This window comes from Xenopus tropicalis, chromosome 3, assembly GCF_000004195.4.
Source record: "Xenopus tropicalis strain Nigerian chromosome 3, UCB_Xtro_10.0, whole genome shotgun sequence".
Lineage (NCBI taxonomy): Eukaryota > Metazoa > Chordata > Amphibia > Anura > Pipidae > Xenopus > Xenopus tropicalis.
In genome coordinates this window covers 1,491,610-1,515,718 of record NC_030679.2, presented here as the reverse complement: position 1 = coordinate 1,515,718, position 24,109 = coordinate 1,491,610, and the positions used below count along the sequence as shown (strand labels likewise).

General features: G+C 48.5%; 1 protein-coding gene across 4 annotated transcripts in view; it reads left to right on the top strand.

The window, feature by feature from the left end:
- sox5 (SRY-box 5) overlaps nucleotides 1–21,513 on the top strand; it is a 159,467-nt gene extending 137,954 nt beyond the window's left edge. For 2 of the 4 annotated variants that reach the window (XM_031897504.1, XM_031897506.1), the window contains 6 exons: nucleotides 5,795–5,960; nucleotides 9,113–9,279; nucleotides 14,901–15,006; nucleotides 15,276–15,449; nucleotides 18,078–18,294; nucleotides 20,229–21,513. In XM_031897504.1, coding sequence (XP_031753364.1) covers nucleotides 5,795–5,960; nucleotides 9,113–9,279; nucleotides 14,901–15,006; nucleotides 15,276–15,449; nucleotides 18,078–18,294; nucleotides 20,229–20,529 — 1,131 coding nt within the window. In that variant the 3' untranslated portion in view covers nucleotides 20,530–21,513. 4 annotated transcript variants of the gene reach the window in all.
- The last annotated feature ends 2,596 nt before the right edge of the window (nucleotides 21,514–24,109 follow it).

The window sequence follows — 24,109 nt, the reverse complement described above, 5'->3', positions numbered from 1 at the left end:
CTCAAACATTGGTTCCGGATAGACTTGGAGTTGTTAGGGGGCTGATTGCTGTAGAATAATGTATTTCTAACGGGCTCATAAGGCTAAAGGGCGCCATATGCATTTTGGACCATATATATGGGCTTTACAGTGTTTGGACGGTCAGGCCCAGTTCTACAGGGGACCCAATGAAAGTCCATTCCGAGCCAATTAATGACAGGGATTCGGGCGCAATAGGGAATGGCGGCAACATCTCCTGTCTGAATAAATCCGATATTCTGTTTGGCAAAATAACATTGTCAGACGTCAGTTTTTGAGACGGGCGAGAGAGACAGCGATATTCCCGAAGACATAAAGTCGCTTTTGGGCAACGGTCGTCCGACGCGGAGATGTCTGAAAGCTTCTGCCAATGTCAAGCTCCGGCTGAGAGACATGCCCTGTGATTGGCCATTAATCAGAGCAAAATGGCCCAGGGTGACCTTTGACATCAGCCAATGAGATGCGCTCTGGCCGCCGGACAGAAAACCCTCCCATGCCCCTCGCTGTTATTCCCTGCGAGGGGAGCGTGATTTGTGGGTCTGAGAGACTGGCGCTGGGGCAATATATCACTTAGATGTCTCCGGCTGCACACAACTGCCATTTATCAAGCGCCAATGGGCCCCCGTCTATTTGGGACAGCTGTCACCTTTAGCTTTGCTTTGCCTCTCGACCATAATCACACACTCGGGTCATTGGATTTGTCATCATTTGGGCGAATAAAAGATGGAGTGTCAGTCATGTTCCGCTACTGAGTGTATAGTATGAATAGTGCATCTAAGAAAGGGTTAATAATTATATCTAATCACATTCATTGGGGGTGGGGAGGAAAGGAGATCTCACCATCAGCATAGGGAGGGGTTCCTTACTGTAAGGGCAGTCAGGTTATGGGATTCCCTACCAAGAGAGGGGGAATGAGTGATTCATTGGGGGTGGGGAGGAAAGGGGATCTCACCATCAGCATAGGAAGGGGTTCCTTACTGTAAGGGCAGTCAGGTTATGGGGTTCCCTACCCAGAGAGGGGGAATGAGTGATACATTGGGGGTGGGGAGGAAAGGGGATCTCACCATCAGCATAGGAAGGGGTTCCTTACTGTAAGGGCAGTCAGGTTATGGGATTCCCTACCCAGAGAGGGGGAATGAGTGATACATTGGGGGTGGGGAGGAAAGGGGATCTCACCATCAGCATAGGAAGGGGTTCCTTACTGTAAGGGCAGTCAGGTTATGGGATTCCCTACCCAGAGAGGGGGAATGAGTGATACATTGGGGGTGGGGAGGAAAGGGGATCTCACCATCAGTATAGGAAGGGGTTCCTTACTGTAAGGGCAGTCAGGTTATGGGGTTCCCTACCCAGAGAGGGGGAATGAGTGATACATTGGGGGGTGGGGAGGAAAGGGGATCTCACCATCAGTATAGGAAGGGGTTCCTTACTGTAAGGGCAGTCTGGTTATTCCCCCCGTATCAGACAGATTAAACCTTTCTGTGCGAGCAGTTGGTCGCTATGAAGGTCAGTGACGCTGAGGTTCCACTTTGTGCCAAATTCATTCCCCGACGCTCGTGAACAACCTGTTTAGGGGAATTGGCCGGGACGTCTCTTCCTCAGACCGTTGAACCTGCTGAAATGAAGGAGTCGGTTGGTTTTATGAACCAAAGTGCCCAACCTGCCCGCTCTCTGTTACCCAGAGGGGTCGCTGAAGGAGGGGGCCATGGTCGGCCAATCCTGCCCGCTCTCTGTTACCCAGAGGGGTCGCTGAAGGAGGGGGCCATGGTCGGCCAATCCTGCCCGCTCTGTGTTACCCAGAGGGGTCGCTGAAGGAGGGGGCCATGGTCGGCCAATCCTGCCCGCTCTGTGTTACCCAGAGGGGTCGCTGAAGGAGGGGGCCATGGTCGGCCAATCCTGCCCGCTCTCTGTTACCCAGAGGGGTCGCTGAAGGAGGGGGCCATGGTCGGCCAATCCTGCCCGCTCTCTGTTACCCAGAGGGGTCGCTGAAGGAGGGGGCCATGGTCGGCCAATCCTGCCCGCTCTCTGTTACCCAGAGGGGTCGCTGAAGGAGAGGGCCGTGGTCGGCCAATCGGGCGCCTGGAATTACAGCATTTAAAGGGGAAGTTGTGCAGCTGTTTGATTTGTTCGGTTCAGGAACTGTCTCTCTGTTCTGAGATCTCCTCGCTTTCTGCTCATTGCTGCCTGGGGTCTCGCTGGAAAGAGACTGCGGATGAAACGAGTGACCCCGGCAGAGTTTGCCCCTTTCTCTGCAGACAAAGAATGAGACGGGCGTTTGCCCCTGACATCTGACTCTCCCATCATATTCTTTCATTTTCACAGAAAAATAACATAATTTTTTCCCGACCCCACAAAGTCACCCCCTCGCCCCGTGCGGAGATTTCCCTCTCGCGAGCGGCACAATGTGACTGTTTGTGACTGCCGGTCACTGTAAATACTCGTTATGGGCTTATTGCCCCGGGCCGGCAACCATATCGCTCCCCGTGGCTTCCACTCTACTCACCCCCCGCGGTTTGTTCTCAGAGAGGAGAGTTTGTATTTGTATCATTAGTGGCACCCGGAGACCCTCTTACCCTTTCAGCTGCATTATGGGAAATAAACTGTTATTCTTGTCATCTCACCCTACTGTCTCCATCTTGCCCTACTGTCTCCATCTTGTCCTACTGTCTCCATCTTGCCCTACTGTCTCCATCTTGCCCTACTGTCTCCATCTTGCCCTACTGTCTCCATCTTGTCCTACTGTCTCCATCTTGTCCTACTGTCTCCATCTTGCCCTACTGTCCCCATCTTGCCCTACTGTCCCCATCTTGTCCTACTGTCTCCATCTTGCCCTACTGTCCCCATCTTCTCCTACTGTCTCCATCTTGTCCTACTGTCCCCATCTTGCCCTACTGTCCCCATCTTGCCCTACTGTCTCCATATTGCCCTACTGTCCCCATCTTGTCCTACTGTCTCCATATTGCCCTACTGTCCCCATCTTGCCCTACTGTCTCCATCTTGTCCTACTGTCTCCATCTTGTCCTACTGTCTCCATCTTGCCCTACTGTCCCCATCTTGCCCTACTGTCCCCATCTTGTCCTACTGTCTCCATCTTGCCCTAACTGTCCCCATCTTGCCCTACTGTCTCCATCTTGCCCTACTGTCTCCATCTTGTCCTACTGTCTCCATCTTGTCCTACTGTCTCCATCTTGCCCCTACTGTCCCCCATCTTGCCCTACTGTCTCCATCTTGTCCTACTGTCTCCATCTTGCCCTACTGTCTCCATCTTGCCCTACTGTCCCCATCTTGCCCTACTGTCCCCATCTTGCCCTACTGTCCCCATCTTGTCCTACTGTCTCCATATTGCCCTACTGTCCCCATCTTGCCCTACTGTCTCCATCTTGCCCTACTGTCTCCATCTTGTCCTACTGTCTCCATCTTGCCCTACTGTCCCCATCTTGCCCTACTGTCCCCATCTTGTCCTACTGTCTCCATCTTGCCCTAACTGTCCCCATCTTGCCCTACTGTCTCCATCTTGCCCTACTGTCTCCATCTTGTCCTACTGTCTCCATCTTGTCCTACTGTCTCCATCTTGCCCTAACTGTCCCCATCTTGCCCTACTGTCTCCATCTTGTCCTACTGTCTCCATCTTGCCCTACTGTCTCCATCTTGCCCTACTGTCCCCATCTTGCCCTACTGTCCCCATCTTGCCCTACTGTCCCCATCTTGTCCTACTGTCTCCATATTGCCCTACTGTCCCCATCTTCCCTGCCATCTGCCTACTGTCCCATCTTGCTACGTCTCCATCTGCCCTACTGTCCCCATCTTGCCCTACTGTCCCCATCTTGCCTACTGTCTCCATCTTGCCCTACTGTCCCCATCTTGCCTACTGTCTCCATCTTGTCCTACTGTCCCCATCTTGCCTACTGTCCCCATCTTGCCCTACTGTCTCCATATTGCCCTACTGTCCCATCTTGCCCTACTGTCTCCATCTTGCCCTACTGTCTCCATCTTGCCCTACTGTCTCCATCTTGCCCTACTGTCTCCATCTTGCCCTACTGTCTCCATCTTGTCCTACTGTCTCCATCTTGCCCTACTGTCTCCATCTTGCCCCTACTGTCCCCCATCTTGCCCTACTGTCTCCATCTTGCCCTACTGTCTCCATCTTGCCCTACTGTCTCCATCTTGCCCTACTGTCCCCATCTTGCCCTACTGTCTCCATCTTGTCCTACTGTCTCCATCTTGCCCTACTGTCTCCATCTTGTCCTACTGTCTCCATCTTGCCCTACTGTCTCCATCTTGTCCTACTGTCCCCATCTTGTCCTACTGTCTCCATCTTGTCCTCTGTCTCCATCTTGTCCTACTGTCTCCATCTTGCCCTACTGTCTCCATCTTGCCCTACTGTCTCCATCTTGCCCTACTGTCTCCATCTTGCCCTACTGTCTCCATCTTGCCCTACTGTCTCCATCTTGCCTACTGTCTCCATCTTGCCCTACTGTCCCCATCTTGCCCTACTGTCTCCATCTTGCCCTACTGTCTCCATCTTGCCCTACTGTCTCCATCTTGCCCTACTGTCTCCATCTTGTCCTACTGTCTCCATCTTGCCGTACTGTCTCCATCTTGCCCTACTGTCTCCATCTTGCCCTACTGTCTCCATCTTGCCCTACTGTCTCCATCTTGCCCTACTGTCCCCATCTTGCCCTACTGTCCCCATCTTGTCCTACTGTCTCCATCTTGCCCTACTGTCTCCATCTTGTCCTACTGTCCCCATCTTGCCCTACTGTCCCCATCTTGCCCTACTGTCCCCATCTTGTCCTACTGTCTCCATCTTGCCCTACTGTCCCCATCTTGCTCTACTGTCCCCATCTTGTCCTACTGTCCCCATCTTGTCCTACTGTCTCCATCTTGCCCTACTGTCCCTATCTTGCCCTACTGTCCCCATCTTGTCCTACTGTCCCCATCTTGTCCTACTGTCCCCATCTTGTCCTACTGTCTCCATCTTGCCCTACTGTCTCCATCTTGCCCTACTGTCCCCATCTTGCCCTACTGTCCCCATCTTGCCCTACTGTCCCCATCTTGCCCTACTGTCTCCATCTTGCCCTACTGTCCCCATCTTGTCCTACTGTCTCCATCTTGTCCTACTGTCCCCATCTTGTCCTACTGTCTCCATCTTGCCCTACTGTCCCCATCTTGTCCTACTGTCTCCATCTTGCCCTACTGTCCCCATCTTGCCCTACTGTCTCCATGTTGTCCTACTGTCTCCATCTTGCCCTACTGTCTCCATGTTGTCCTACTGTCTCCATCTTGCCCTACTGTCTCCATCTTGTCCTACTGTCTCCATCTTGCCCTACTGTCCCCATCTTGCCCTACTGTCTCCATCTTGCCCTACTGTCCCCATCTTGTCCTACTGTCTCCATCTTGCCCCACTGTCCCCCCTAAAGCATTTCTGCCCTCAGTAAGTGTCAGTAACACTGTAGGGATAAATCCCTTTGCTGGAATCATTAATGGCCGACAAGCTGTCAGATTATAAAGCTGCTAAATGACTCAGGAGACACCTTTCCCCCGTGCAGCTCTAATTAACGATATATATAGACGGGGGGGATGTAACACCTCTGGGGGTGAATAAGAAGGTACAGAAAAACTGCATTTATGGAAGAAAAACCTGTTCGATTTCTCAATATGAAATAAATATATAGAAACTGTATTTGTTCTGAAACCCACAATATCTGTATTTGGGAACTTGTCTGATTCTATAAGTGATTATTTCCCTGATTAATGAGATTTATTTTGTTCGTTACAGGACGATGTGACGCAGCCCCTGAACCTGTCGGCCAAACCCAAGGGCTCCGATAGTAAATCTCCATCGTCCCCCACCTCCCCCCATATACCCCGGCTAAGCAGCGCCCTCGCTCACAAACCCATCTGCTCCACCTCCGCAAGTACCCCCCTCCGGGTCAACTCAATAGGTACGTTCCAGCAGCGCGGGGCAGATACACGGCCAATATTACCCCTATAGTCACTGTGTGGGTGAGTCAGTCCCTCAGTACAGACAGGGGGGTGTGAGTAGGTTAGTGAGTGAGTAAGTGAGTGAGTGGGTGAGGGAGTGAGTGGGTAAGTGAGTAGGTACGTGAGTGGGTGAGGGAGTGGGTAAGTGGGTGAGTAAGGGAATGGGTGAGTCAGTCCCTCAGTACAGACAGGGGGGTGTGAGTAGGTTAGTGAGTGAGTAAGTGAGTGAGTGGGTAAGTGAGTAGGTACGTGAGTGGGTGAGGGAGTGGGTAAGTGGGTGAGTAAGGGAATGGGTGAATGAGTCCCTCAGTACAGACAGGGGGGTGTGAGTAGGTTAGTGAGTGAGTGGGTAAGTGAGTGAGGGAGTGGGTGAGGGAGTGGGTAAGTGAATGAGGGAGTGGGTAAGTGAGTGTGTAAGTGGGTGAGTGAGTGGGTAAATGAGTGAGTGGGTAAGTGAGTGAGTGGGTAAGTGAGTGAGTCCCTCAGTACAGACAGGGGGGGTGTGAGTAGGTGAGTGAGTGGGTAGGTAAGTGAGGGAGTGGGTAAATGAGTCCCTCAGTACACACAGCAGGGGGTGAGTAGGTAAGTGAGTGAGTGAGTGGGTAAGTGAGTGAGCCCCTCAGTACAGACAGGGGGGGGTGAGTGAGTAAGTGAGTGAGTGAATGGGTAAGTGAGTGAGCCCCTCAGTACAGACAGGGGGGGTGAGTAGGTAAGTGGGTGAGTGAGTGGGTAAGTGAGTGAGCCCCTCAGTACAGACAGGGGGGGGTGAGTGAGTAAGTGAGTGAGTGAGCCCCTCAGTAAAGACAGGGGGGGTGAGTAGGTGAGTGAGTGAGTGGGTAAGTGAGTGAGTGAGCCCCTCAGTAAAGACAGGGGGGGGTGAGTAGGTGAGTGAGTGAGTGGGTAAGTGAGTGAGTCCCTCAGTACAGACAGGGGGGGTGTGAGTAGGTGAGTGAGTGGGTAGGTAAGTGAGGGAGTGGGTAAATGAGTCCCTCAGTACAGACAGCAGGGGGTGAGTAGGTAAGTGAGTGAGTGAGTGGGTAAGTGAGTGAGCCCCTCAGTACAGACAGGGGGGGTGAGTAGGTGAGTGAGTGAGTGAATGGGTAAGTGAGTAAGCCCCTCAGTACAGACAGGGGGGGTGAGTAGGTAAGTGGGTGAGTGAGTGGGTAAGTGAGTGAGCCCCTCAGTACAGACAGGGGGGGGTGAGTGAGTAAGTGAGTGAGTGAGCCCCTCAGTAAAGACAGGGGGGGTGAGTAGGTGAGTGAGTGAGTGGGTAAGTGAGTCCCTCAGTACAGACAGGGGGGGTGAGTAGGTGAGTGAGTGAGTGGGTAAGTGAGTGAGTCCCTCAGTACAGACAGGGGGGGTGAGTAGGTGAGTGAGTGAGTGGGTAGGTGAGTGAGCCCCTCAGTACAGACGGGGGGGGGGTGAGTAGGTAAGTGAGTGGGTAGGTGAGTGAGCCCCTCAGTACAGACGGGGGGGGTGAGTAGGTAAGTGAGTGGGTAGGTGAGTGAGCCCCTCAGTACAGACGGGGGGGGTGAGTAGGTAAGTGAGTGGGTAGGTGAGTGAGCCCCTCAGTACAGACGGGGGGGGGGTGAGTAGGTAAGTGAGTGGGTAGGTGAGTGAGCCCCTCAGTACAGACGGGGGGGGTGAGTAGGTAAGTGAGTGGGTAGGTGAGTGAGCCCCTCAGTACAGACGGGGGGGGGTGAGTAGGTAAGTGAGTGGGTAGGTGAGTGAGCCCCTCAGTACAGACGGGGGGGGTGAGTAGGTAAGTGAGTGGGTAGGTGAGTGAGCCCCTCAGTACAGACGGGGGGGGTGAGTAGGTAAGTGAGTGGGTAGGTGAGTGAGCCCCTCAGTACAGAGGGGGGGTGAGTAGACGCTCGGGGGCCGATAGCCATTTATACATTATATTTCCTTCCCTCTAATCGGGGAGTTCTGCTACAAATCTGGGGATAAAGCGCATGTTTCGGCAGATTAGAGGAATTAGAGGAATTAGAGGAATTAGAGCCCAGATGTTTTTGTTCTAAAAATGGATTATGGTGTAAAGTTTTGTGGGAGATTCGGGGGGGGGGGGACGTGTTCAGACTCGCCGGGCAGTGCGCGATTAGCCAGCGTCTGTCCAACAGTCACCCCCATCTGTCAGCGCCGGGGCAACTCGCTTTCTCTTATTAACCCCTCCCCACGGGAGTTACACCCAAACTACAACTCCCAGCATTCTCTGCCAGCCTTCAGCTATTATACCCTAGCCCCAGATTCACACCCAGCGGGGCGCTTCCCCCTTAAAGGGCCGGCTCACCTTTCAGTATATTATAGAATGACTTATTTTTAGCTTTTCAATTGGTTTTTATTTTTTATTTGTTCTAGTTTTTAAATTATTTGCCCTTTACTTCTGACTCTTTGCAGCTTTCAAATGGGGGTCACTGACCCCGGCAGCCTATTCAGCCCCTCCCCTGTTCATATACCTGTCTCTCATCCAACCCACTCCCTGGTTTCTAAGGAAACTTGGACCCTAGCAACCAGATAGCTGCTGAAACCCCAAACTGGGGAGCTCCTAAACGGAAAATGAAGTAACTAAAAAACTACAAATGATAAAAAATGAAGACCAATTGCAAACTGTCTCGGAATATTATTCTCTACATCCTACTAAACGTTAACATCCCCTTTAATACTTCTCCCTGCCACTAATGACCCCTCCCAAGTCTCTCCCCAGCCCCACAATTACCCCTATTCTGACACAGTGCGCCCCCATACAGCTCACTCTCCGTACAGAACTTGCCCTTCTTTCTTTATTCCCTGCCCCCGTTCCCCTGTACTTTCCCTTTGTATTAACCCCTTCATGTCAATAAAGCACTAGGGGCCACTCCCTTCCAGGCCAATGATTGGATCACAGTATACAGACCTATCAGGATCATTTATGGATCCATGTGTTCCTCACCCAATGCTGATATTTGCCCAATCCCGAACAGATACCTATTGGCCCCATACACAGGCCAATCAGCTGCTGTCCTGGCTTTGATTGGCCGCCACGGTCCAGACTTGACTAATCAAATTCAGAGACCCTTGTGGAACAAGAAACGTTCGGGGCAACACTAACGCATTTGCGCTTATCTCTCCCCAGATATCCTGTCGTCCATCACCTCCCCGGGGTATTTAAACGACCACGACGCCGTCACCAAGGCCATCCAGGAAGCGCGGCAAATGAAAGAGCAGCTCCGCCGCGAGCAACAGGCGCTGGACGGGAAAGTGGTGAACAGCCTGGGACTCAATAACTGCAGGACCGACAAGGTTGGTCCCCCCCCATATTGTCCCTATTGGCTGCCCTTTCAGCCCCACTAATGAGCTTTCTGCCCCACCTTCCCTGTTACCCCGTTACCCCACACAGTGTCGGACTGGCCCCCCGGGATACTGCCGGGCCAAGGTGCCAATGGAAGGATATTATATGTAAAGATAGGGGACTGGGAGAATAAAGAGACTGGGGGGGAAATTAGTTTGGAGCGTGGGGGTGGTTCTGTTGGACCCCCCTATCCTGGTGCTGATATCCCCCCCTGCTGCCTCTCATCATCGGGTGCCACTTCACATTATCAGTTTGGAAGTGAGCGGCGCCGGTTGTTAGAAGTCCCCGGGCCGGATTGGGCCGGTGCCTGATGGAAATGCCGGCGCGCGTTACTCAGATCAGAGGGGGATTTGGGCAGATCTGAGCCTCTCGAGGAAATAAAGCCCCTCTGATACCCGGCTCAGCTTTGCAGGAATCTAAGCCGGTTTAACGATGTAATGCCAGGGATGGTGCGGCAATCTCCTCCCCGCGCTCCTCTTATCTCCGGCACTCGTAATCAGCCCTCCGGATTCCCCGCAACCCTGCAACTCCCGCCCTTCTACTGTATATCAGGGAGTAGGGAGTACAGATAACTGCCCCAGGCCCTGCACATAGCAACGGCAACCAGAGGGGCAAGGGATGTGCTTGTAGCAGGCATAGGGCAATAGGGCAAGAGGGGGGGCAGTCAGGAAAGATGGAGATGGCAAGGTAGGAAGGTGGCAGTTAGACTAAATTATAACAGTAGGGCAAGAAGAAGACAGTAGGACAAGATGGGGACAGTAGGGCAAGATGGAGACAGTAGGGCAAGATGGAGACAGTAGGGCAAGATGGAGACAGTAGGGCAAGATGGAGACAGTCGGGCAAGATGGGGACAGTAGGGCAAGATGGAGACAGTAGGGCAAGATGGGGACAGTAGGACAAGATGGAGACAGTAGGGCAAGATGGTGACAGTAGGGCAAGATGGGGACAGTAGGGCAAGATGGGGACAGTAGGGCAAGATGGAGACAGTAGGGCAAGAAGAAGACAGTAGGGCAAGATGGGGACAGTAGGGCAAGAAGAAGACAGTAGGGCAAGATGGGGACAGTAGGGCAAGAAGAAGACAGTAGGGCAAGATGGAGACAGTAGGGCAAGATGGAGACAGTAGGGCAAGAAGAAGACAGTAGGGCAAGATGGGGACAGTAGGGCAAGAAGAAGACAGTAGGGCAAGATGGGGACAGTAGGGCAAGATGGAGACAGTAGGGCAAGAAGAAGACAGTAGGGCAAGATGGGGACAGTAGGGCAAGATGGGGACAGTAGGGCAAGATGGAGACCGTAGGACAAGATGGGGACCGTAGGGCAAGATGGGGACAGTAGGACAAGATGGAGACAGTAGGACAAGATGGGGACAGTAGGGCAAGATGGAGACAGTAGGACAAGATGGGGACCGTAGGGCAAGATGGGGACAGTAGGACAAGATGGGGACCGTAGGGCAAGATGGGGACAGTAGGACAAGATGGAGACAGTAGGACAAGATGGAGACAGTAGGGCAAGAAGAAGACAGTAGGGCAAGATGGGGACAGTAGGGCAAGATGGAGACAGTAGGGCAAGAAGAGGACAGTAGGGCAAGATGGGGACAGTAGGGCAAGATGGGGACAGTAGGGCAAGATGGAGACAGTAGGGCAAGATGGAGACAGTAGGGCAAGATGGAGACAGTAGGACAAGATGGAGACAGTAGGGCAAGATGGAGACAGTAGGGCAAGATGGAGACAGTAGGGCAAGATGGAGACAGTAGGGCAAGATGGAGGGAGTAGGGCAAGATGGAGGGAATAACGCTTTGGGTGTTGGTGCAGGTGCTGCTGGGAGTTGTAGTTCAGGCACAGCGGAAGGACCATACGCCGGAGGATATATACATAATAGAGTTTCACTACGTCTGTTGCTTATAATGAAAGTGAAACCCTGATTTGATATTGTATTAAAACAAAATTGCATTTGGGGCCCTCACCCTACTCGGACCCCACAGAATACAGCCCCTCAGCTTGTGGCAGGGGCACTTAGTCGAGGGGCAGTTCCTGCACGGGGCCTGTATGGCGCAGGCACTGAGGAATTCAGATCATGTAAAGGCTGCTGGGAGTGCCCCCCCCCCAGTACAAATGGCGGCTCACACTCAGGCAGACGCTAATACAAAGTGACGGGAGTCGCTGCTCGCCAGCGGAGTTAAATTGCCCTTATTTGTTAAGCGCATTGAATTGAGCCGCGGATACGGCAGTCAGTCGCATTCACAAAGCATCTGTAGCCTCTGTTTTAATCTCTGTACTCCCCCAAATCCCCCCGCCGACCCCCCAATCCTCCCCGGCGCTCGCTGGGAATAGTCGAGTGACAGGCGCCCAAATCCTTTTGGACAGAAAAGCCCTTCATCCCGACTCCTCTCCGGTTGCTAAGCGGGTCTCGCTCGGATCTGGGATCAGGGATCCCATTAAAAGTGTTTTGATGAGATGGAAATTCATCTTGATGAAGCGCCGGGGACGCTAATCTGCGCGCTGTTTAACCGCGGTTACACGTCCGTCACTCGGGGGGGGGGGTAATTGTGCTGAGTGTATCCGTATAATCCCCCCATAGCCCCTTAAAGGAGTGAACTTTTAGTATGATGTAGAGATTAATATTCTGAGATAATTTGCAATTGGTCTTCATTCTTTTTAATTATTTAATTTTTTTTTTAGCAGCTTTCTGCTTGCTAGGGTCCAAATTACCTAAGTAACCAGGGTGGCCACCATTTCCCACCTTAGAGGTCCAACATTTGGACATAATTCCAAGAATATCTAGTGGAGCAAATACATTTTAACCCTACCTACCCATCAAGCTAATTATTTGCCCAAGAGGACCAGATGGAGACAGTAGGACAAGATGGAGACAGTAGGGCAAGATGGGGACAGTAGGGCAAGATGGGGACAGTAGGGCAAGATGGGGACAGTAGGGCAAGATGGAGACAGTAGGGCAAGATGGAGACAGTAGGGCAAGATGGGGCAGTAGGGCAAGATAGGGGAACAGTAGGGCAAGATGGGGCAGTAGGGCAAAATGGAGACAGTAGGGCAAGATGGGGCAGTAGGGCAAGATAGGGGAACAGTAGGGCAAGATGGGGCAGTAGGGCAAAATGGAGACAGTAGGGCAAGATGGGGCAGTAGGGCAAGATGGGGACAGTAGGGCAAGATGGAGACAGTAGGGCAAGATGGAGACAGTAGGGCAAGATGGGGACAGTAGGGCAAGATGGAGACAGTAGGACAAGATGGGGACAGTAGGGCAAGATGGAGACAGTAGGGCAAGATGGAGACAGTAGGGCAAGATGGGGCAGTAGGGCAAGATGGAGACAGTAGGGCAAAATGGAGACAGTAGGGCAAGATGGAGACAGTAGGGCAAGATGGGGACAGTAGGGCAAGATGGAGACAGTAGGGCAAGATGGGGACAGTAGGGCAAGATGGAGACAGTAGGGCAAGATGGGGCAGTAGGGCAAGATAGGGGAACAGTAGGGCAAGATGGGGCAGTAGGGCAAAATGGAGACAGTAGGGCAAGATGGGGCAGTAGGGCAAGATGGGGACAGTAGGGCAAGATGGAGACAGTAGGGCAAGATGGAGACAGTAGGGCAAGATGGGGACAGTAGGGCAAGATGGAGACAGTAGGACAAGATGGGGACAGTAGGGCAAGATGGAGACAGTAGGGCAAGATGGAGACAGTAGGGCAAGATGGAGACAGTAGGGCAAGATGGAGACAGTAGGGCAAAATGGAGACAGTAGGGCAAGATGGAGACAGTAGGGCAAAATGGAGACAGTAGGGCAAGATGGGGCAGTAGGGCAAGATGGAGACAGTAGGGCAAAATGGGGACAGTAGGGCAAGATGGAGACAGTAGGGCAAGATGGGGACAGTAGGGCAAGATGGGGACAGTAGGGCAAGATGGAGACAGTAGGGCAAGATGGGGACAGTAGGGCAAGATGGAGACAGTAGGGCAAGATGGGGACAGTAGGGCAAGATGGGGACAGTAGGGCAAGATGGAGACAGTAGGGCAAGATGGGGACAGTAGGGCAAGATGGGGACAGTAGGGCAAGATGGGGACAGTACGGCAAGATGGAGACAGTAGGGCAAGATGGAGACAGTAGGGCAAGATGGGGACAGTAGGGCAAGATGGAGACAGTAGGGCAAGATGGGGACAGTAGGGCAAGATGGGGACAGTAGGGCAAGATGGAGACAGTAGGGCAAGATGGGGACAGTAGGGCAAGATGGGGACAGTAGGGCAAGATGGAGACAATAGGGCAAGATGGAGACAGTAGGGCAAGATGGAGACAGTAGGGCAAGATGGAGACTGATCGGTGGGAATTTAGGGGTTCAGCCTTTGCTCTCTGCCTTCTCCGTCCCTCAGTGCCTCACTGTGTGTATATTCACAGCTGTTTCGATGACTTGGTTTGTATCCGTGCCACGCGCGCCAGCTAATGGCCGTGCCCACCCACGACACAGACTGACAATGTGCGAGAAGAAAATGATTTAATTTTATTTCTGAATCTAGAAACGTTCCTCTCTGGAGCTCGTTAATTACAGAGGGAAGCACAGAAATATCCGGATATTTGTATTTATACATAGAGAGGAATATCAGAGGTCGGGAACGGCCTGCGTTTGTGCGACTTTAATCCCCATATCTGAAGGCGGGGGAATATTCTCTTATCTGGGGAAGATTTCGGATAAGTCGGGGGGGGGAGGAGGGGTTTCGCGGTCTCATTAATATAAAAGAAAGTAATTAATCATTAGAAGGAGCCTTTTATCCTCTCCGGTGGTCTCCCTTCTGCCGGGCTTTTACAGACCCAAAACAACCCCATAAAAATGCGCCACCGGGAAGGCTCGGCGGGGACTCGGCCAATACTCCCAGCCATGTTCCCTTCACTGCTTCTTCTGACTTTGGAAAAAAGTGACCGTATTTTTGTTTTTGTTTGGGGCGGCTTTTGGGCCCCACTCTCTACAATATCGTAAGAAAGCAGAACCCTAAAGGGCCACAATGGGTTTTCAGGGTCCCATCGGGAATTACTGACTGTAACTGTATATCAGGTGCCCAATTAAAACAATGGGTGCTCAGGTTATTGGTCCCTCGGGTCTTGAGTGCAGGTTTAGCTCTGGGGGAGGCAATGTACTTTGGGTCTTGCTGCTTTCTTGCCTTCTTGACCTGGTCCCCCAAAACCCCTGGGTTCCCTAAAGGTGGGCAGATTTCTAGAGGGTGATTCGGCAGCTTAACTGCCCATGTAGGGGCACCCCCGACGGCCCTAACCGACTGGCCTAAAATTGGTCTGATGACGATTGGGCAGTTTTGATTTTCCCTTTGAATGGGGGGCATTGACTCGTTGATGTGGTCCTCAGTCTGACGGCCCATATACCTAGGGCCAATAGATTGAATTACCCCGATATCGCCCCCCGTAGGGCATATCGGGAGAAACTCCGCTCATTTGGTGACCTTGCCAGATCAGATTGCACCATGTTTGGCCAACTTTAGTCTGTTGGTACATCAGACGTGCCAAGCTGTGCCCGTAACGTTCTCTTCCATGTGGTTCGGCCCATTTCTAACCTATTCTCCTTTCTCCAATAGGACAAATCATCGCTGGAGAGTTTAACGCAGCAGTTGACGGGGAAACCCAATGAAGACAAGTTCAGCCACGCCATGATGGATTTCAATCTGAGCGGCGATTCAGATGGTGAGTTTACAGCTAATTGGGCCACTAGTTGGGCTGGTTCCATTGCTGGCCCCTGGGCCGATTGATCAGTAGGGACGAATGACCTACTGGGTCAGTGGAACGTTCAAGCCGGTTCTATATTCGGCCAATCCCTATGTGCTTTTGAGCTTTACATTGGCCAATAAGGTGCGGCCAAATTATTATTTCTGTGGCCCGAGAGCTCTAGAAAGAAAAACTAAATACACATTTAAAGGCCAAGTATCACTGCTTTATCTCTTTTTTCCCTTCAGGGAGCGCAGGAATTTCAGAGTCGAGGATATATCGGGAATCGCGAGGCCGCGGCAGCAACGAGCCGCACATTAAGCGCCCAATGAACGCCTTCATGGTCTGGGCCAAAGATGAACGGAGGAAGATCCTGCAGGCGTTTCCCGACATGCATAACTCCAATATCAGCAAAATACTGGGTAAGTCGGAATGGGGGAGACTTAGCGTAGACTGAACCCCCAAAAACTGTTTACATGAATGAATTGCTATTGAAAGCAGTATCTGTCTGGCTGTTCCAATCTCTGCACTGCTGGTTCCGACTCCGGACACAGTGTAGCTTGCTAGCTTCAGCTGCTGCTCTCAGGAGCAATTGCAACACTGCCGACCGGAGAGGCGTTCGATAGGTTTAAGCAGGAGGAATAAGAAAGTAGATTAGCAGGTTCACTGACGACAGCGGCCCTTTAACTCCACTTGTCTCCGGGGCGAGCGGCGCGACTACACCTCCCCTTTAAGAAGCCGTCGGGGCGGCAGGGAGGCCGACGCTCGGCTCTCACATTTTCTCTTAAAACAGACACTTTCGCCGGCTGACATTTGTGGCGTCTCCGGAGATTCCCGCTGACATTTTAAAGGGCTTCTAAGCGTTTAACAATAGTGGCGATCTGGTTCTAATCAGCCGCTCTCTCCTGAAATTGCTCACACGAGGGGCCCTCTCACTGTCTGGCGCGGGATCAGCGAGCGCCGGGACATCTTTCTTTCATTACTCGTACAGTAGTTGGAAGCAAAACACGCGCACATTCATTATAGATCCTACCGAAATGACAGGGATTGTACCGCCGCCTCCCCCCCCCCCGGCCCCCCGCCAGATCCGCAAGCGCAGGAAATCATTATACTGAGAAACAAGTGTAATTTAAAGGGGCGCTGTCAGCAAATGGAACATTTATACAAAAAAGGAATGTTCTGGGCACACAATAAGCTGTACCCCCATACTGTACTGTCTAAGGGAAACACTATGGCACCCCCTACCCATATGTATAAATACAAATATACAGAGAAGGAATGTTCTGGGCACACAATAAGCTGTACCCCCATACTGTACTGTCTAAGGGAAACACTATGGCACCTCCTACCCATATGTATAAATACAAATATACAGAGAGGGAATGTTCTGGGCACACAATAAGCTGTACCCCCATACTGTACTGTCTAAGGGAAACACTATGGCACCCCCTACCCATATGTATAAATACAAATATACAGAGAGGGAATGTTCTGGGCACACAATAAGCTGTACCCCCATACTGTACTGTCTAAGGGAAACACTATGGCACCTCCTACCCATATGTATAAATACAAATATACAGAGAAGGAATGTTCTGGGCACACAATAAGCTGTACCCCCATACTGTACTGTCTAAGGGAAACACTATGGCACCCCCTCCCCATATGTATAAATACAAATATACAGAGAAGGAATGTTCTGGGCACACAATAAGCTGTACCCCCATACTGTACTGTCTAAGGGAAACACTATGGCACCCCCTACCCATATGTATAAATACAAATATACAGAGAGGGAATGTTCTGGGCACACAATAAGCTGTACCCCCATACTGTACTGTCTAAGGGAAACACTATGGCACCTCCTACCCATATGTATAAATACAAATATACAGAGAAGGAATGTTCTGGGCACACAATAAGCTGTACCCCCATACTGTACTGTCTAAGGGAAACACTATGGCACCCCCTACCCATATGTATAAATACAAATATACAGAGAGGGAATGTTCTGGGCACACAATAAGCTGTACCCCCATACTGTACTGTCTAAGGGAAACACTATGGCACCCCCTACCCATATGTATAAATACAAATATACAGAGAGGGAATGTTCTGGGCACACAATAAGCTGTACCCCCATACTGTACTGTCTAAGGGAAACACTATGGCACCTCCTACCCATATGTATAAATACAAATATACAGAGAAGGAATGTTCTGGGCACACAATAAGCTGTACCCCCATACTGTACTGTCTAAGGGAAACACTATGGCACCCCCTACCCATATGTATAAATACAAATATACAGAGAGGGAATGTTCTGGGCACACAATAAGCTGTACCCCCATACTGTACTGTCTAAGGGAAACACTATGGCACCCCCTACCCATATGTATAAATACAAATATACAGAGAGGGAATGTTCTGGGCACACAATAAGCTGTACCCCCATACTGTACTGTCTAAGGGAAACACTATGGCACCTCCTACCCATATGTATAAATACAAATATACAGAGAAGGAATGTTCTGGGCACACAATAAGCTGTACCCCCATACTGTACTGTCTAAGGGAAACACTATGGCACCCCCTCCCCATATGTATAAATACAAATATACAGAGAAGGAATGTTCTGGGCACACAATAAGCTGTACCCCCATACTGTACTGTCTAAGGGAAACACTATGGCACCCCCTACCCATATGTATAAATACAAATATACAGAGAAGGAATGTTCTGGGCACACAATAAGCTGTACCCCCATACTGTACTGTCTAAGGGAAACACTATGGCACCCCCTACCCATATGTATAAATACAAATATACAGAGAAGGAATGTTCTGGGCACACAATAAGCTGTACCCCCATACTGTACTGTCTAAGGGAAACACTATGGCACCCCCTACCCATATGTATAAATACAAATATACAGAGAGGGAATGTTCTGGGCACACAATAAGCTGTACCCCCATACTGTACTGTCTAAGGGAAACACTATGGCAGCTCCTACAATATAAGAATAACCGGTTGTGTTTCCCACTGACCAGGTTCCCGCTGGAAGGCCATGACGAATCTGGAGAAGCAGCCGTACTACGAGGAGCAGGCCCGGCTCAGCAAGCAGCACCTGGAGAAGTACCCGGACTATAAGTACAAGCCGAGGCCCAAGCGCACCTGCTTAGTGGACGGGAAGAAGCTGCGAATCGGCGAATACAAGGCAATTATGCGCAGCCGGAGGCAAGAGATGAGACAGTATTTCAATGTGGGGTATGTTTTTTATAGGAGCTGGTCTGTAAATGAGTCTGGATCTTATAGATCTCCCGCAGCGGGAAATAGCGAAACGTTACCGAAACCCCGTTACTTTCCTTCTGTTTCAAAGATTCGAAAAACGTTGGAAAGCGATTAAAATTTTTTCTGTTTCCAACAATTTTTCCAAATACAGACTCTAGACCCTCCCACTTGAAATAAGGATTTTTGAAAAAAAAGCATTTTTAGTTTGAAGTGTAGAAAATTGAACAAAAAGTTGAAATTTTTCAAAAAGTTGAAATGTCGCGGATATAGGGTTTTCATAAATGAAAGGAAAAGAGTCCGGAATATTCCCCTTAGGGGCAGATTTCTGAAATAGGGGGTTAGAGATCACCGCAAAAATTCACCCACTTTCTTGCGGCATAGAGGCGGGGCAGGCAATATATGATTGACAGCTCAGATTTTTAATAACAATTATTTTCACTTTCCATTTGGCACTTCCTATACATCACCTTGATGTCAAATACAAGATTTTGGGAGAATAATTAATAACAATTACTTTCACTTTCCATTCGGCACATCCTATACATCACCTTGATGTCAAATACAAGATTTTGGGGGAATAATTAATAACAATTACTTTCACTTTCCATTCGGCACTTCCTATACATCACCTTGAAGGCAAATACAAGATTTTGGGGGAATAATTAATAACAATTACTTTCACTTTCCATTTGGCACTTCCTATACATCACCTTGAAGGCAAATACAAGATTTTGGGGGGATAATTAATAACAATTACTTTCACTTTCCATTTGGCACTTCCTATACATCACCTTGATGTCAAATACAAGATTTTGGGGGAATAATTAATAACAATTACTTTCACTTTCCATTCGGCACATCCTATACATCACCTTGAAGGCAAATACAAGATTTTGGGGGAATAATTAATAACAATTACTTTCACTTTCCATTTGGCACTTTCTATACATCACCTTGAAGGCAAATACAAGATTTTGGGGGGATAATTAATAACAATTACTTTCACTTTCCATTTGGCACTTCCTATACATCACCTTGAAGGCAAATACAAGATTTTGGGGGAATAATTAATAACAATTACTTTCACTTTCCATTTGGCACTTCCTATACATCACCTTGAAGGCAAATACAAGATTTTGGGGGGATAATTAATAACAATTACTTTCACTTTCCATTTGGCACTTCCTATACATCACCTTGAAGGCAAATACAAGATTTTGGGGGAATAATTAATAACAATTACTTTCACTTTATATTCAGCACTTCCTATACATCACCTTGATGGCAAATACATAAGATTTTGGGGGGATACAAAGCTCCGCCTTAATAACAGTGCACACAAAATGGCGCCGGCCTTCTGGCTGTGTCTACTAATTCCAAACCTGAAGGGAAAATAAATTCAGTGATTGAAATAGTCCAAGTAAAGTTTATTTTTCTCTACTAACCTGATTCAAAAAGGATTTGGAATCATTTCTTAGGGTGACAGCTCCCCTTTAATAAATCCTCCCATTTGATAAATACGCTTTCAAGAATCCCGTAGGAATGAATCGAAAGTGGGCGAATTTGTCTGCTCTAAACTCACATTTTCAGAAATCTGCTCCATAGGATTTGCTAATGATCCGTTAACGTGTTACAAATTTACCATAAAATTCCAAAATTGTTAGAAAATATGACAATGGTGGTTGAATTTATGGTCGAAATTTCGTCGTTATCGGGTTTCTAGAAATTCTCTTGCCCCAATGGTTTCAACTTGAGCATATAAAACTGCTAGAAAACCAAGAATGTGCCCGGTGTCCATCGGTCATTTTTGGCTCCAATCGCGCATTCCTGCTCAGTGTCCATCAGTCATTTTTGGGCTCCATTTGCCTATTGGTTGGCTCACGTGGTCTTTGTTTCTATTCATCCCCCAGGCAACAAGCACAGATCCCAATTAGCACGGCCGGCGTCGTCTACCCCGGTGCCATCGCCATGGCGGGTATGCCCTCTCCTCATTTACCATCGGAGCATTCCAGCGTATCCAGCAGCCCCGAGCCGGGAATGCCCGTCATCCAGAGCACTTACGGCATCAAAGAAGAAGAGCCGCACATCAAGGAGGAGATCCATAGAGAGGACATCAACGGGGAAATGTACGACGAATACGACGAGGACGACGACCCCGACGTAGATTACGCCAGCGACAGTGAGAACCTTAGTGCAGAACAAGCCAACTGATATGGGGCAGAGTTGGGAACTTTATAGACTTACCAAGCCCAACCTGGTTCCTCCATAGCGGAGGCCAAGCACATGAACTTTCTCCTACACTGACTGTTACTAGAACTCTTACTGGGACATCAACCGACGATTCCGACTTCAGCCCCAAAACCGACCGGCTGGGAAAGGAAAGAGGATTTCATCAACAATTTCCACCGAAAGAATGAAAAATAAGCTATGGGTAAAAAAGAAAAAGAGAGGAAAAGCCAGTAAATTCAGCTGCTAGACCCCCAGCACTGAAGTCTTTTACCCTTCAACTTTTTTTTTTTTTTCATAAAAATGAAAAAAAAAGAAAGAAAAAAACTCAAAAAAAAAAAACAAAAAACTTGATGGCTGTTTGTTCTAGAAATTCTCACTCAGGTACACAGTGCCAACAGTGGCTTGTGAATGTGTTTTGTTGTTTTGTGCTACGGTTTTAAGAGGAATAAGATAATTTTTATTTTAAGGTTCTTTTTTTTTTGGGGGGGGTTGGTTAATTTTCCCGGAAATTGAATTTTTTCACTTTGGTTGTCCCGTTGCATTGTGGGATGGACGGCTTCAGTAGCGACATTTCGGTTTTATTTCCATCGACGACATTTCACAAAAAAAAAAAAAAAGTGCCAATTTTTTACCCAAGTGTCGATTTTGTTCCTTTTGCTTTTTTTCCCCCCCCCCCGTTTCTTTCCCTGATCAGCGTTAAGTCTTAGACAATCTTTAAACAAAAACTGAAAACACCCGCGGACGGTGAATATCAGTGGACACTCGAGTTTACGAAAGAGAAAGAAATTCTCTCGGATTTCGGGGGGGGGCGCGAGTCCGAGCGCTTTTTACGGTACTATTGACGCGTCGATAAAATTGTGCTTTTTGGGGATAAAAAAACAAAAAGTCCCACAATCTTTGAAAAGCCTTTACTTACTCTTTGCACTTCAGAGTTCAAATAAGAAAAACGATAACGTTTTTTGCTATCGAAAAAAGAAAATTTAGAATTTATAAGATGCTGAATTTTTTTTTTCATTTGAAGTAGATTTATTGGATCTGCTTTCCCAATAACCTGCAAAGATTTATAGACGTTGGGGTATCCGAGGGAAGGATCCATCGGGGAGACCCCTCATTAAACGAGTTTTTTTACATTAGAAACTGGTTTTCACTCAATTTCGAGTGATCTCTGTATATAATACACAGAGCCCGGGGCAGCCCTTCCGATATACGTGAACGTGGCCCCCCTAGACTTTATAAAATTTTGATTCATTTTTTTTCTAGGCAAACGGGACTCCGCCCACACCTGTTACTGCTTCAAAAACATTTCCCCCATTTCCCCGATATTTCAATTTTATTCTGCTGAAGAAACTGATTTTTATAAACCCCCGTAGGACGTGTTGCTGTTTTTTGTTTGTTTTTTTTCCGCCCCGGTTCTCGTTGGCTTGTATCTTTCTATTTAGAGCGGAATTTTTTTCGTTTATCCGTCTGCATGGCATTTATTTTTGGGATGCATTTGTATTTAATGATTTTTTTTTTCTCTCGTTCGGTCCGACTGCCTCTACTCTTTAGTGTCGATATGATAAATATAAGGATAATAATGATTGTCGGCTGGTTTAGTTAAGTTATGTATAATTTATTTTATTTCTTTTCTACTTTATTTGATGATCGTCGGGCAGCGACTATAGCCGGCTATGTAGGGAAAAAGACAAAAAGCAAAAAAACAAAAGTTTCTATGTTATATATTCCCCCCTAGTATAATCCATGATTGAATTTGAACCTCAGCGGGGGCAGATTTGGAAACGAGCTCCTTCGCTTTTCCTTCGTTATTTAATTGCAGGAACACTTTATAAAGCACTCTGTTTGGACAAAAAGACAATTGTTTTTATAACATTACTCATATTTACAATGTGAAAACAGCGTTTTTGGTTTTTTTTTTTCGAATTTGTTCCAGGTTTGAGTGAATCTGACTCATGTGAGCGCGTCTCATATTTGCTGGATTTTTTTTTTGTTTTTCTGTGATTGCCGCCATGTTAAATGTGCTCTGTTTAAATATGTGACTTTGGGCTACAAGAATACTTTGTTTCGGCTCCAGGTAAGTGCCACCAAGCCGGGCCCCGGCGGGGCCAACACAAACACACACGCCGCGCTGGTTATTTAGTTTCAGCTGGGTGACAGATCGCGCCTCGGCTGTGTTCTACGTTTCATATTTTCCTTGGCTCGGCTTTACGGACACGTTGCCAAGAACTCATTTTCTTGAGAGACTCCACAAGGAAGACTGGCACACTAGCAACTTCACCCCCAAACACTTATTTTCCATCGACTTGTTTTTCATCAGATGGCGAGAGAAGCCGGAATTTGTGCCTCGCTCAGCCAGACAATGGGCGCTTTCACTCTGCTTCTCAACAGCGCCCCCTTTTGTTTATTCTGATGGCAATGTTTTTCCTAATCCAGAAACCCATTATCCGGAAAGCCCGTCTCCCATAGACTCCATTTTAATCAAATTATTCAGAATTTTAAAACTGATTTCCTTTTTCTCTGTAATAATAAAACAGTACCTGTACTTGATCCCAACTAAGATATAATTACCCCTTATTGGGGCAGAACAGCCCTATTGGGTTTATTTAATGGTTAAATGATTCCCTTTTCTCTGTAATAATAAAACAGTACCTGTACTTGATCCCAACTAAGATATAATTACCCCTTATTGGGGGCAGAACAGCCCTATTGGGTTTATTTAATGGTTAAATGATTCCCTTTTCTCTGTAATAATAAAACAGTACCTGTACTTGATCCCAACTAAGATATAATTACCCCTTATTGGGGGCAGAACAGTCCTATTGGGTTTATTTCATGGTTAAATGATTCCCTTTTCTCTGTAATAATAAAACAGTACCTGTACTTGATCCCAACTAAGATATAATTACCCCTTATTGGGGCAGAACAGCCCTATTGGGTTTATTTAATGGTTAAATGATTCCCTTTTCTCTGTAATAATAAAACAGTACCTGTACTTGATCCCAACTAAGATATAATTACCCCTTAAAAATGTGAATAATATGCTTATAATGAAGTCAATGGAAGATGACCTTTCCGTAATTCGGAACTTTCTGGATAATGGGTTTCTGGATAAGGGGTCCAATACCTGTGCTATAAAAGTTTCCCTTAGTCATGTCAGGGCATAAAGTCTATCTAACAAGATGCCCAGACTCACTTTCTGCCCGTGACATCACAGGAAAGGGAGGTGCCTGCAGATCTATGCTGTCGCAGAGTAACAAAGCCCCGCCCCTAAGACCCAATTTTTTTCGGGTTCAGTGCCGTTGAAAGGTACTAGATGCTGATTGGGTATTTGTGACAAATCACCCCCTTTTTCCCTTTGGTTGTGTTTCATGTTCTGGTAGTTTTGGGGGTCCATCTATCTGGTGTTGGGGGTGCTTTGGGGATAGTATGGCAGCATTTTGGATTTTTTTCGGCAGAGAAAAGACACCCCGTGTTTTCCTTGGGGTGCATGGGGCCACATTTCTAGATCTTCATGGGCGTTTCCTATGTAATTGTTATATTCCGGAACCATTTTTCCCATACGCCA